Genomic DNA, 14,503 nt, shown 5'->3' on the forward strand with positions numbered 1-14,503 from the left:
CGACACTTTTAATAGGGCCCTTCTTAGAGTAATAACATTCTTATAGGCCTGTGAGAGAATAAAGGTGAGTGCAGTTCAGAGCAGATTAATCACACAGACAATTGCTTTCAGGTGCAAGGGTGTTTATTAAAATTATTACAATATCCAAAGCTTTAAGGCAAACACCTGTAAATAATAAATGCTGGAGTGATACAGCGGCGTGTATCACTTGTAATTTGTAATCCCTGGGTTTGACCCGCAACCAAAAGTCCAGGTTTTACAAACACCCACACTAAACACAAAACACAAACACAGGACAGCGAGTGAAATTAGGTGCTATTTGGGTATTTACAGTACTCTGTGAAATGCAGGGGTGAAAGCAATGTCTGGGTTGATGCTCGCTTGTGTTACAGCTCTGGATCATGTTACTGGTAGTCTATTGAGACAATCAACAGTTACAGCCAACACTAACAAACATAAAACAAACACTCACAGTTTTCAGCAATACGTTTTACTCCTTAAGGTCAAATCCAACCATTTACAAAGGAACAGATTACTTTGCTATGCCCCTATTCTATGCCGTTCTTCATGACCCCTTGTTTAACGAGCACATCCGCTTCTCCAATCCGCTGATGCCATGTCGTTTCCCATTCAGGTCATTGAGTTCGTAGACCGTAGTTCAGTCCCTTTTCTAGCCGGCTGACTTTCACCTACTCATGGGAATAAAGTGTCATGCCTTTTAGTCCAGGATAGTCTGTTCCCTTTACCTAGTGCTCTCACAGACCGGGAGGGAGATCTAACACCAAACGTCATTCAATCTCTGTTACATATCCTAACGCTCAGAGTGGAGCTGAAGGAACACTCGGCTAAATCTTTTCCATTACTCCCCCCTCCCTGCATTTTGGTGATCTTTCCCCACAGGGTGTATATATAGCACCACCTAGTTATTCAGGCATTGCTGTCCTTCATAGGATTGAGTGGGGCGTGGCCAGTGAAGAGATCTAATGAGTGTCCCAGCAAGTAGTATCTCAAAGAGTGAGTAGCCCATTTGATGGCCAAACACTCTTTTTCGACTTTTTTTTTACTAACGTACAAGATGGGATGTTCTACTCTGCTTACCATTTGGGACAAGACTGCACCCAAACAGACATCTGACGCATCGGTGTGGAGGATGAATCTCTTGGTGAAGTCCAGAGTGATGAGAATGGGGGTCCAGCAAAGTCTCTGCTTAACAATATCAAACGCCTCCTGACATTCTTCTGACCACTTAATTGAACCTGGTGCACTCTTTCTGGTGAGGTCAACTAAGGAGTTAACCACTGTGGCATACTCTGTGATAACGTGGTGGTAATAACCGGCTAACCCCAGCAGAGACCTCACCTGAGCATTGGTTTTGGCTGCCGCATATTCATAATGTGGATGTAAAACCTGGTCCATCAGTCTTTGAAAGGCAGTGGGCGCACCATGTAGCCCAAATGGCATGGTTTTGAAATGAAACAGCCCCTCTGGTATTGAAAATGCAGTTTTCTCTCTAGAACTACGAGTTAACGGGATCTGCCAGTATCCCTTCGTCAGATCTTAAGTGGAAATAAACCTTGCCGTTCCCAGTCTATCTAGAAGCTCATCGATCCAAGGCATGGGATATGCATCAAACTTGGCAATAGTGTTTACCTTGCGGAAATCAACACAGAAGCGGTTGGTGCCATCCTTTTTGGCCACAATCACAATTGGACTGCACCACTCACTCCTGGAAGGTTCAATCACCCCAAGTTCAAACATGTCCCATACCTCTTTACGAACGCCACCTTGTCGACTTTCTGGGATCCGATAAGGTCTCTCGCATTGTGACACCTGGGGGAGAGACAATGGAATATTCAACAAGGTTATCACAAGATTAGGCACATCAGAGAAAAATACAGTTAAATTCCTCAATTAACATACGCAGCTCATGTTGCTGATCAGGAAGTAACTGTTCTCCCATAGAATGTCTTTTGTGCTAGAGGTCTCTAGATTTGGGCCCAAATCATCCTCTACATTGCCTGTAGTTAAAAATAAGGCCTCTCTTGCCTGCCAGAGCTTTAATAAATTTACGTGGTAAATTTCAAGCGCATTACCTGCCCCTTTATAATGAAATGTGGAAATACTACCACCCCTTACCTTACCTTACCTTCAATAGACTGGACCTGCCCCCAAGTGTGAACTGGTGAGGGGTGGTTATTTTAACCCCACACTATGTCCAGGCTGGGTCATCCTCCACCGTCATTTTGTTTGTCCTCACTTTCGGGGCCTCCATGATGATGGGGTCCGCTGATGCTGCGGGTGGTATCGCCAGCCCGACCCTCTCGATCAGCACCGTGTACCTCTCCTTTCTTTGTCTTTCCTCAGCCTCCCATCTGCTGTCCAGCTGCTCCAGCAGCGCCGACATTGCTGCGTAGTCCATCCCTCTTCTGACAACCACGTGTGGCAAAGTAGTGAGTGAATACACGTGAGTGCAGTGCAGAGCAGAGCAGATTAATCACGCAGACAATTGCTTTCAGGTGCAAGGGTGTTTATTAAAATAATTACAGTGTCCAGAGCCTTAAGGCAAACACCTGCAAATAATAAATGCTGGAGTGATACAGTGGCATGTATCACTCATAATTTGTAATACCTGAGTTTGACCCGCAACCAAAAGTCCAGGATTTACAAACACCCACACTAAACACAAAACACAAACACAGGACAGTGAGTGAAATTTCGTGCTAGCGGTGTATTTACAGTACTCAGTGATATGCAGGGGTGAAAGCGATGTCTGGGTTGATGCTGGCTTTCACTACAGCTCCAGATCATGTTACTGGTAGTCTATTGAGACAAACAGTTACAGCTGACACTAACAAACACAAAACAAACACTCATGGTTTTCAGCAATATGTTTTACTCCTTCAAGGTCAAATCCAACCATTTACAAAGGAACAGATTACTTTTCTATGCCCCTATTTTATACCCTCCCTTATGACCCCTTGGTTAACGAGCGCATCCGCTTCTCCAATCCGCAAATGCCACGCCATTTCCCGTTCTGGTCATTGTGTTTGGGTACCGTAGCTCAGTTCCTTTTCTAGCTGGCCGACTTCCACCTATCCATGGGAATAAAGTGTCATGCCTTTTAGTCCAGGGTACTGTGTTCCCTTTACCTAGTGCCCTCACAGATCGGGAGGGAGATCTAACACCAAGCATCATTTGATCTCTGTCACAGTCCTATATTCTGATGTTGATTATTTTGTTTTTTCAATCCGATGTACACTACCACAGCACTACTCTTTCCCACTTCTGTTGCAGGGACTATTTTTGTTTGATTTGTATTTTGTAAATGGGGTTTGATTGAATTTGAAGTTTGTGTTAATTTTGGCAAGGAAATGGATTATAATCCATCTATGGAAAACGTGTGGAATGTGGTCAGACTCTAATTGAATAATTGATTGCTAATTTGAATCTGCACATGGATGAAACAGGAGCTGAGAGCCAGCTCCATTATTCTCCAGATAGGATGAGTAGGTTTTGTCAAACTGAGAGACAGCAGAGTCCTTTACTCAAGAAGACCAAGAACAAAAACTAGCTTTCCTTGTGCAGGGCCTCTATTTTCATGGGGAGCAGCGCACATGACCAAACACCATCACCTCTTGTTTTGTAACTTTCTTTTTGTGTTTTGTTTGCCATTTTTGTTCAGCATGACATACATAACGTTTTGTATATGAAAAATATATTAAAACAAACCATCAACATTTTGTATAAGCCATGGCCCTACTAAAGGAGAAACACCACTGATTCATACCTGGTAGTTCGGTGGTGGTGCGTAGCATTTCACCTGCATTTTTGCCTTGCATATTAATAGAAACCGCAGTGCCTGAGCAGCATGTTCAACCACAATCCCACTGCCTCTCTCTCACAAGCAAACTCCCACACCTTTTACAACCCTATAGATCCAATATAGTTTCCTACATGAATTACAATGAATTACTTGTTTGACAAGCGGGATTGTATTATGTATTTGTGTTGTGGCAGGAAACATTTTTTGAAAATAAATGCCTGGCGAACAAAAATAAATGTTTTTGAAGCCTTTGTTCAAGTATATGCAAAATATATAAAAACAAATAACCATAATTCAGATTTTTTAAATGTTTTTATAATATGCAAGAGAGAGAAATATACATACCAGGATGTTTAGGCAGCCAAGCGGGGACGTTCCTTAAAATGTACAGTTCCAAGCCTTCCCAAACAAAATAGATAAAAATGAACAGATCTCCACTGCTTTCTATAGATCAGCAGGGTGCCACAGCACAGTTCACGTTAGTCTTTTTCTTGTAATGTCCGCTGATTTGCTTTCTCTGGCAGCTGGGTAATTGAAACTCTATACATTGTGGGTAATCTGTACAGTTTCAGTCAAGACATAATTATTTAGAATGTCATTAGTAGGATTTGCTTCTAGCCACAAGCCTGGTTCCATACACTGGCGTTTACATATTCTTACAAGCAGCCAGTCAAAGTCCAGTATGGGTGTCCGTTACAATCCAGATAATACAGACACATAGTTGCCAAAAATGAACAAAAAAAAAAAAAAAAATAGATATTTATTACACATCACCTTCAATATGAAGATTTATTTAATGGATTTCCAATCCAAGTACAGCTGTAAGAGCAGTCCTTTGGCAATGATGCCCCCTGTAGATATCAGACGATAGTGTGGATAGTCTTAAAGAAAACATCACAGCATTAATGAAAAAAGTAGCGTTTGTATTCCATCGTTCTAGCTGAGTATTAGGTTCTAAGTCCAAGAAAGAAAAAAAAAATCCACTATTCTGAAATTCTAATCAACATTATTCCATAGTATATTTTTCTCAAGCAAAATACAAGCATCTTTACTATTTCCCTTTAATGAAATGGCACCAAATAATGAATGTTTTTGGCTGATTATGCACCAGAAATTAAACTAAAGTGATAGGTTCCACCCAGGAATATTCGATTAGGTCTTCTGTCCCCCATGCGGTCCTCCTAGTGTTTTCAGACCTATCCCAGGATGCACTCTCCTGTCATGCCATAGAGGTGGGTGACTGGCTCATCTGTACCCTCATAGACTGGATGCTGCAAAGAATTTTCTTCTGGTGCCCAGCTAAAGTCACTCCTATCCGTAGAAGGTCTCTGGAAAGCAAAAGAGTAAAAATCAGTGGAGGTTTGTTGGTTCAATGTACAAATATCATTTTAAGGAAATCTCAGTATAAAAACCATCTTGCACTAAAGGCAACTGATTTACAGTTCTAGTTTGCTTCTGCTGATGGCAATGTAAAGTCACCGTCAATCTTAAACCACCAATGTATTCCGTATTAAGGTCACCATCTGCAGTCCTAAACATATCAAACCTCTGTTAACTTACCTCTCTAATAAGAATGATATGCTGGAAACTACCATTTCTTTTTTTTTTTTTTTTTTTTTTAACACATTTGATATATATTTTTTAACTGTTTAATATTCATTAAACTGTTCTACACTATTATTGTTGCAAACTACACAGGAAAGTTTCAGAAATATAAAACTGTATTCAATGAATCAAAACAAGTTAAAGCAAAAAAAAAAAAAAAAGCCTTTACAATTTTTTTTACTCTTTGGTGCTCTGTGTTTTTTTTACACAGATTCAGACCTCTCACACAATTATGCAAGGGGATGATAGATGCCCTTGTGACTAAGTACGGTCTTCCTCCGCTCCCTCCCTCCCTGCCGCTTAGGGTTCTCGAGAGGGGAAATAGCAGCCTGCCTAGTGACAGGTTTCAGCTGCTCTGTGTCTCACACTGAAAAAAAGAAGAAGTGCAAGGCCACAACAGGAAAAAGGTTGTTTTGTTTAACGTGGAAGAATATTCCAGTTCTATTCATGTCCCTAGTCTCTGGAGGTTGGTCAGAAGCAAGGTTGTGTTTCACACTCAGTCTACAATAAAACACGCTGGCATGTTTAATGTTTTTGGTCTTTGTTTTAAAATTGTATCAGTTTGCGGCCTTATAAGTGCAGAGGTATGTTTTCAGAGAGGATTAAAATAACAATGGTATAAAACTAGTATGAAACTACTCACATTACCTTTAACTGCTCCTTCTGTGATTTTTAGTTCATAAACCTAATGGCATCCTTAGTGTGATGGAATGTATTTGTTTTTTTTTATAGAACACATTTGCCCTGTTACTAGGCCATGTAAACAGCAGTACCATAATACAATCAATGGAAGGGAATATAATAATATAACTTGTATTGTAAATTGTATAATAGGGTATATAAATAATACGAATAATGCTGCTACTATTACTACTACTACTACTACTACTACTACTACTACTAATAATAATAATAATAATAATAATAATAATAATAATAATAATAATAATAATAATAATGTTTATTACAAGCTGGTAAATGTTTAGTGAGTGTTTGGGTCAGTTATAATCATTTAGAATCACTTAGATGTGACCTGCATCTATTATACCAAAAACAAAAAAACCCACAACCCTCAGTCATAAACTGAAAAGCCATAGGAAGCTGTGTAGTTAAAAAAAGGGGGGGCTTGTAACCAAGAGGTCCCCGGTTCAAATCCCAGCTCACTCATTGACTCACTGTGTGACTCTGAGCAAGACACTTAATCTCCTTGTGCTCCGTCTTTCGGGTGAGACATTGTTGTAAGTGACTCTGCAGCTGATGCATAGTTCACACACCCTAGTCTCTGTAAGTCACCTTGGATAAAGGCGTCTGTTAAATAAACAACACATAATAATAATCCCAGGTGAACCTGTAGCATTACAAGAACCTGTCCTCTGTACTTACTCTGAAGTCATCTGTGTAACGAGCTGCAGGGAGGTGAAGCCAGCACTCAGGAGGTTGTCTTGGTACTGGTTCATTTTGATGGCTTCCAGCCACTCTTCCACTGAGGTGAAAGTGGTGAAGTCTGGGATGGAGCGATCCAGCAGGGGCTGAGAAGGCCTGCGGAATGGAGGAAGCAGGTTAGGATGTGATCACAGCAGTGTTGGGGGGTAACGCATGACATTGAATGCATTACTGTTATATGATTACATTTTTAAGTAACTTGTAACAGTAACAAGTCATTTTTTCAGACATGTAACTAAATGTGGTAACACTTTACATTTGATGTGAAAAATAATAACTTTTAGTTATATTTAAAAACAAAAAGGACTAAAATGCAAATGCAGAACATGGAAATCAGAAAGCTCTTGAACAGTGCAAGTCACACAGACACATTTTTATATAATCTTGCTAGAAAATGGCATGAGGGAACGAGTGGGTTTGATAACTGGATCTGCAAAGAATATTTTGAGCTGCAGCCTGACCAAACCTGTAAAATGTAAAATGTAAACTGTGCCTATTTGTATTGTAAATTTGTCTCTAACTGTCACTAGTTACATTTTTGTTCAACTAACTTGCAACTGCAACAGATTACTTTTTAAAAGTAACTTCCTCAACATTGGACCCCAGCATCAATAAATCATTATCTTGATTCAAATATTTGGATGTCTCTTGTGTAATACACATTACAAAAAGTACCCCTCAAATCAGCACTATATTGCACAGTTGGTAGTCATGGTTTGAGGCTCGGTATTGAATAACAGACAGGGGGGTTTATTGATATCAGCACTGTGAGCACTCATTGCGTTTGCCTGACAGCAGCAGCTGTAGTCCGTGCCACTGTCTCTCACTGGTTACAAAAGGTAAAATAAATTGATAGTTTTTTAAAAAAAAAATAGTGATAACATTCAAGATATTGGGCACATGAACTATTCAAAGTCTCTGCAATTTTCAATAAAAAACAATTGTTAGACCTGTTTTATAACACAATGTCACCTCTCTACAATGAAGATATTACTGCACGAGAAGGTGCAAAAAAAAAAAGCAGCCAGGCAAATCCCTGGATTTAAATGGCAAGAGCAACAAGGAAAGAAATATATCTCTTCAACCAAGAAAAAAAAAAAAAGGTAAGAGGAGATTTCATTGTAGTTTATACAATCCACAAGAGTATAGAAAACATTAACCCAACTTCAAACACAAGATAGGAGGGCACACATAGAAGTTTATCTTTTCAGTAATTTGTTGTAAAGGTATGATAAAGTTAAATAGTGAATCAGTGAAAACTGTAAAGCAGGATAGTAAATGCATAGTATATAGTACACTCTTAGGAAGATAAACACTTACACAGCGGTGATGGTAGCCACAGTTTTGAGGCTGATGGGGTTACGGATCATCTTGTCCAGGGTGTTGACAATATCTGTGAATCGTGGTCGGGCATTACGGTCCTTCTGCCAGCAGTCTAGCATGAGCTGGTGAAGGGCAGTCGGGCAATCCATGGGTGGGGGAAGGCGATAGTCTTGTTCGATGGCATTGATTACCTACAAGACAGATCAAGAGCTCAGCTGGGGTTGAGGTATGCGGATTCAACATTAGTTTGAAGTTTTATGGGCATGCATTGGAATTTGACAGCTCAGATCACATTACAAGGTACTTCTAGACACCTCCAGCTAATCACATGTAAGCGTTAATGTCTGACCCAGCTGACATTACTTGCTAGATATTTGTATTAGCTATTATAAACCGAAAAAAATGTTTGTATATATAATATATATATATATATATATATATATATATTTTTGTCGTTAAAGTAAGTTTTAAGATTCTAAAGTCTAGTTTTGGAAAGCATCTTCCTGTGAGATAATGACCGCTCTACTCTGAGCATGGTTGGCCAAGACAATCTGTGAGGTTTATAATATTGCTTAAAACCTCTTTACAGTTACCTGTCTATTAAAAAAAAAAAAAAAAATCAATCCATTTCAACTTTAATCGCTGGAAAGTTTATCAAAGTACGCACTGCTGCTAACAATGTTGTTCCTTTCATCAAACTAAAGAATCAGCATCATTTAAAATTAAAAATCCTGCTCTAAAAATGCTTTTGAGATCCAACATTCTGTGTCATCACCCAAGACTTTCCCTTTCTGGTTTAATAAGCAAGTGCAGGCTTCATTCTCAAAGCTATTGGCTACAAATTGTCATGAGCACGAGTTTTCCAGTTAGTAAAAATGCAACCAATAAAAGTGGCCAAGGTTTCATTTGACCTTGGACTAAGTTTCTTTATTCTTCACTTCTACATGTTCAGGTCTCTCAAGATTCTTTATTCCTCACTGCAACACATTTAGGTCTCTCTCCAGTTGTTAGGTTCTCTCATGGCCTGCTTCCCTTTAGACAAGTGGTCCAATTAATTCTTAATAACCAACAGTACAAGTCAATCGAAGAGATGACCCATTTTTCCCACAGAGTTGGAGCAAGACAGAAGTGCACTTGTAAAATATCAGGCAATCACAACACAATGAAGGCCTGATGTCTATAAAATAAGAAACCTCGTTATATATACGATCTTGATTTCTCATAAAGATGAAAATGGGGAATAAAAGGATTTCACAAGTACACAATGTGCCTTGAGGCCAAGCTCACACAGTCCCCGTGACTGTTAAAAATAAATTATTTCAAGAGTTAATTAGAGGAGATAGGGTTGACTGGCCTCTCAGGCACTTACTGGTGCTCTGCCCTCTGATTTCCTAATTAGCAATTTAACTGCAAAGCACGCGCTTATCAAGCAAGGGCTTTCTTCTTGCACGTCCTGGGTACACCCACTGCCCTTTGGTAAGCTGTGGGATTTCAGTTTGAATCATAATCACTATTACAATATGTACTACTTAACAGTGTGGCTTACTGTCGGCTGCCTAAGAGACTCGTCTAGACTCAATAGTTAAGCATGGTTTCACCAGTTTAGTTCCTGCATGAAAGGCCTTCCCTGGTGCTGTAGTGCAAAAAATGCTGTCGGTGACTCAAGGCATGGTAGACCTCCTCTGGTGTTGCAGTGTATGAAGTGCTCTCGGTGACTCACTGCACGGGAGACCTCCTCTGGTGCTGCAGTGTATGAAGTGCTGTTGGTGATTCAATGCATGGGAGACCTCCTCTGGTGCTGCAGTGTATGAGGTGCTGTCGGTGACTCACTGCACGGGAGACCTCATCTGGTGCTGCAGTGTATGAAGTGCTGTCGGTGACTCACTGCACGGGAGACCTCCTCTGGTGCTGCAGTGTATGAAGTGCTCTCAGTGACTCACTGCACGGGAGACCTCCTCTGGTGCTGCAGTGTATGAAGTGCTGTCGGTAACTCACTGCACGGGAGACCTCCTCTGGTGCTGCAGTGTATGAAATGCTCTCGGTGACTCACTGCACGGGAGACCTCCTCTGGTGCTGCAGTGTATGAAGTGCTGTCGGTGACTCACTGCACGGGAGACCTCCTCTGGTTCTACAGTGTATGAAGTGCTGTTGGTGGCTCACTAGGAGACGCTGTCTATCTTGCCCTCGTATGATGTAAGTATAGGGTCCCTATGCTATATGTGTCCCTGGGATGAGGTTATAAACATGGTGACAGCATGGAACTTTAAGAGCATGTAGCTTCAAAATGTAATTGTATTCATTTTTTTCCACTTTACCCTCATCATTCTATGAAGTTTGCAATCATTGTGAGTGATTCTATTGCTCCAATGACCTTCCTACAGATGTCACGACTGCCCAGTCCCTGACCACCTTCCGTGGCCTCCTCAAGACACACCTCTTCAGACAACACCTGTAAAACTCAACTCTTCCCTTCTGGACAATATTGCACTCTGCCTTAATGCACTTATTGCTGGTTTTAAACTTGCTGTCAGCAGAGATGTTTAAATGTCTACTGTTAAAATATTTATTTAGTCCAGCTCAGCGTTATAAAACTGGAGACTGAATACTGGTCCCCAGCTGAACTTCTTGCACTGGCATAAAATTCCCTTAATGTTGTTGATATTTTTTTGATTTATTTCGATAAAATGAATGCCCATGTTTTTCTTTAAGTACATTAACCAGACCCTTCTGTATTTTTTGTGTGTTTATTTCAATTTTGTTTTTTTTTTCTATTTCATTTAGCTGGTCATCTACTGTTATGTGTCTACTCTTGCTAGTTCACATTTATTTTTTTCAGATGGACTGCTGTCGTCACTCAGAAAGTCAGTGTTGTACCAGTTATGTGGAGCTTCATTCCCAAATATATTAAAGGGAATAGGTGAAATGACACTAATTTTTGGCTGCCACTTGGTTCCTGGCAGGAGTATGGAACTGAAGAAGACCAGGGCTAGGAGAGGGGCATCTGTACTGGTTGAAGCTGAAAGGAGAGTTAAAAGACCGTAAAACTGCAAACACAAGAAGTTTGGTGCAAAGAAGACAGCAGAGTGAAAAGACTGTAAGTATCCAAGCATAACTAAAGATCTTGAGTTCAACATCGAATGGTAAACAAGGTGCTGTTACTCTGCTAAGCGAAGCTGCAACTCCAGGACTCAAAACAGACCCAAGACAGGACTCTGGCTGAAAACGGACCCAAGAAGAGGAAGCAAGCTGCAAGCGAGTCACTACCACAAGCAACAAGACTGAGGCCCGGCTGGAGGACTGCCGTAAAAATTACAGCAACTGTTATCAGATACACCAGTCTGGGTCTACTGTTCACCAAAAAACCACAGTATCCAAACTAAACTGTGCCCTGCTACCTGTGAAGCTAAAAGATTCAGCGAAGAGGACAGAGTGGACAGGCGCTGTCGTGGATCCTATATACTGAGGACTGAAGACTTTGTTGTAGCTGTTTGTTGATTATATGTGTTTATAATGCAGGAGAACTCCAGAAAACCTGAGAGCAACTGGACAGGGGTGTCTAGCCTGGACTACGTGCAGTCACACGACCGGGGCAGCAAGTAGCTTATAGCGAAGTGGAGCACCGTCTACAGGCAGTGGCACCAAGCCCCATAGCCCAAAGCTGCAGTGGGTGAAAGCTCAGTTAGTTAGAAAAAGAACAGAGCAGAAGGGAGAACACACTTTTTTTTTTTTGAAGGCTCAAAGCACCGAGGTGGGCGGGCCAAGTCACTCAACGACGGGGCGGCAAGTTGAGTCCAGGTGGAGGAACGGTGTTCTCTGTTAAGGTGTAGGCTGAAAGACAACAGACACACACACCAATAGCAGACCATAAGAAGAAGGAAAACAACACTCAAAATGGAGCTGCTGATTCCACAAGAGCGACAGCCAGCCCTTAGCATGAAGGCAAGTGACTCAGAAGAGCTTTTTTCGAAAAACACACTGGTTAGTGACACAGAAGTTTACCTTACCGTAGGTGAGAGGCAAAAGAGGAAGTGAGCTCCGCGGAGTGACTACTTATTCCCTCAGCAGGCGGGCCAAGGACATCATTACACAGAGGGGCCTATCAGCAGCTCTGACATAAAATGCTCAGCGAATACCTACCTAAGAGAGGCATATCCCAAAAATATTGGTTGGTGGTCATCTTCGAATTGAAAGCGAACTTGTAAATTACTAGAAGGCACTGGCTACTTTGTAACGCTTGGCGATCTTGGGTGCCAGGTAAACCTACTATTTTACTATTTTTATTTATCGACAGTAAATTTAATTAACTATATTAACTAAAGGAAAGAGAACAAAAAAACCCAGCAATATTAATAGTAGTTTTTCAGAAGCAAATACGCTTGAAGCTTGTCGGTCTGGTTCGCCTGGATGAACTCAAACTCCTACACTAACGCAGCAGCAACAGCAGTAAAGTTACTCAAATCATAAGTTCACATTTCCTCTTCATGATAACAAAAAACCTACGGCAATCTATACAAGCAAAAAACTACTAAAACAATAAAACAATAGGACTAAAGCCACTGCTTTACCGACAACTCGCAGTTCCAGGTCAGCACATCTCTCATCTCTCATCTCTCATCTCTCATCTCTCATCTCTACAGTTCATTTCTCTCTCTGCTGTTTCTCTTTTTCTCAAGCCCAATACCCCGCTTTTGACCTCTGCACCCGGAAATCCTCCAACTACATCACTTCCTTATAGTTTTTCAAAGGACTATGGGATCGCAAATATTTAAAGCAACAGTAAGGTTTTATACAACCCGGTAATATAGGACACAGCGCTATAACTTCAATAAAGACAGATCTAGCCAAGATTACATATACCTGAGGCAGGCAGCTAGAATTACAAGTGTAATAATTTGGTCCACACCTAGATACATGATTTAAATAATTGATAGATAAAACACCTGGAGTCAGTGTGGCTTACCATAGGTTAACACTTAAAGGGTAGGGAGGTTGAATACTGAGTCCTAGGGGCTTCTCAGCTTTAAAATACTTGACCTTTCAAAGCTTGCATCCCATAACTCAAACCATGTTTGTTTCGGTAGTGTAAAGCTCTTGTCCAAACCCCCATTGTCTATTTACTACACAGATTCACCAAGACAAAACCCACTTCCTTACATTAGTTTCCATCAATTTAGAGAGATGTCTTTTGATTTGAATCATCTACTTTAGTTCTCCAGTTTTACAGTTCATAGAATATTAAGACATAATTTATATATTGACAGCTCTTCTTCAATATATTGCTACCATTTTGTTTTAAATATACAATCACCTTCTTATATTGTATAACCAGTCAGTGCCCAAGGTCATTGCTTGTAAGAACATTGTGTGTCAGGCACAACACACAGCAATTACTGAAGGTAACCATCTCAACAACCCTGGTACACAGCAGTCATCACATAATGACTCAAAGAAGTATACTTTTGTTTTTGGTTAACAGTATGAAATGCTTCAATTGAATCAATACATATAAAGAGTATATAAAATTATGTCCTGTTCCTTCACATTTTATGATGATAATTACAGTTAAGCAGTGAAATAATGTGTGCATTTGTGTTAGAAGTTTTTGTTATGGTGCTTTTCTTGCCCTGTTCTTCAGTTCTAGTTGCCTGCACAGACATCTGTAATGCAGGCTAGATAAGTTCTTAATGCAGGCTAGGTCAGCCACAGTTCGTAAGTGCCAGGACTATCTAATGCAGTGCATTGCCAGCAAAACAAAAGGAATTGAATCCAGTGTCAGATCCCTAGATCACACTGGCTAGTATAAATACATGTTGGCTGATCAAACCGTTATTAATGATACCTCCGTCAGGCAACTAGAACTAAAGAAAATCTCTTGTAGTCAGGTACAGGCATCGTAGAAATACACAGCACATGAGTATCTGCAATAGGAACCCTACAGTATGAGTGAATCAGTAAAAATGAAGAGACTAACATTTGAAGCTCCTTTAATAATAAACTCATCTTGTATCTATAACATATTAGCACGTAATTAAAGATTTGTGGAACTCAGTTCTGTTAAATCCATTTGTCATTAATTGCTTCATCTCTCTTCTTGTTTTCACACTTATTTAAGTTGAATCCTGTATTTCTGTATTCTGTAAAATACTTATTTACATAATACATAATTCCAACACTGTACAAATTGAACAAAGGCCAACAGAAAGTCAAACCGCTCTTCAGTGCAACTATTATTTTTTCATTTCATCCACTGTTAGAAATCATTGATTTTAGCTAACATGTATTCCCAAGATATGGGAGGAATAATGCAAG

General features: G+C 40.3%; 1 protein-coding gene across 3 annotated transcripts in view; it reads right to left on the reverse strand.

Annotated features, from left to right (window-relative positions):
• The window catches only part of LOC121326830 (ephrin type-B receptor 1), a 382,350-nt gene that overhangs the window by 20,898 nt on the left and 346,949 nt on the right, over positions 1-14,503 (reverse strand). Inside the window, exons 14-18 of one of the 3 annotated variants that reach the window (XM_041270397.1) lie at positions 8,192-8,385; positions 6,812-6,967; positions 4,169-5,151; positions 2,147-2,426; positions 1,791-1,830 (exon numbers count right to left, since the gene is read on the reverse strand). In XM_041270397.1, coding sequence (XP_041126331.1) covers positions 5,043-5,151; positions 6,812-6,967; positions 8,192-8,385 — 459 coding nt within the window. In that variant the 3' untranslated portion in view covers positions 1,791-1,830; positions 2,147-2,426; positions 4,169-5,042. Of the gene's footprint in view, positions 1-1,790; positions 1,831-2,146; positions 2,427-3,052; positions 3,093-4,168; positions 5,152-6,811; positions 6,968-8,191; positions 8,386-14,503 lie in introns of those variants that run through there. The other 2 variants (XM_041270398.1, XM_041270396.1) reach the window with 2 other exon arrangements.

This window comes from Polyodon spathula, chromosome 14, assembly GCF_017654505.1.
Source record: "Polyodon spathula isolate WHYD16114869_AA chromosome 14, ASM1765450v1, whole genome shotgun sequence".
Lineage (NCBI taxonomy): Eukaryota > Metazoa > Chordata > Actinopteri > Acipenseriformes > Polyodontidae > Polyodon > Polyodon spathula.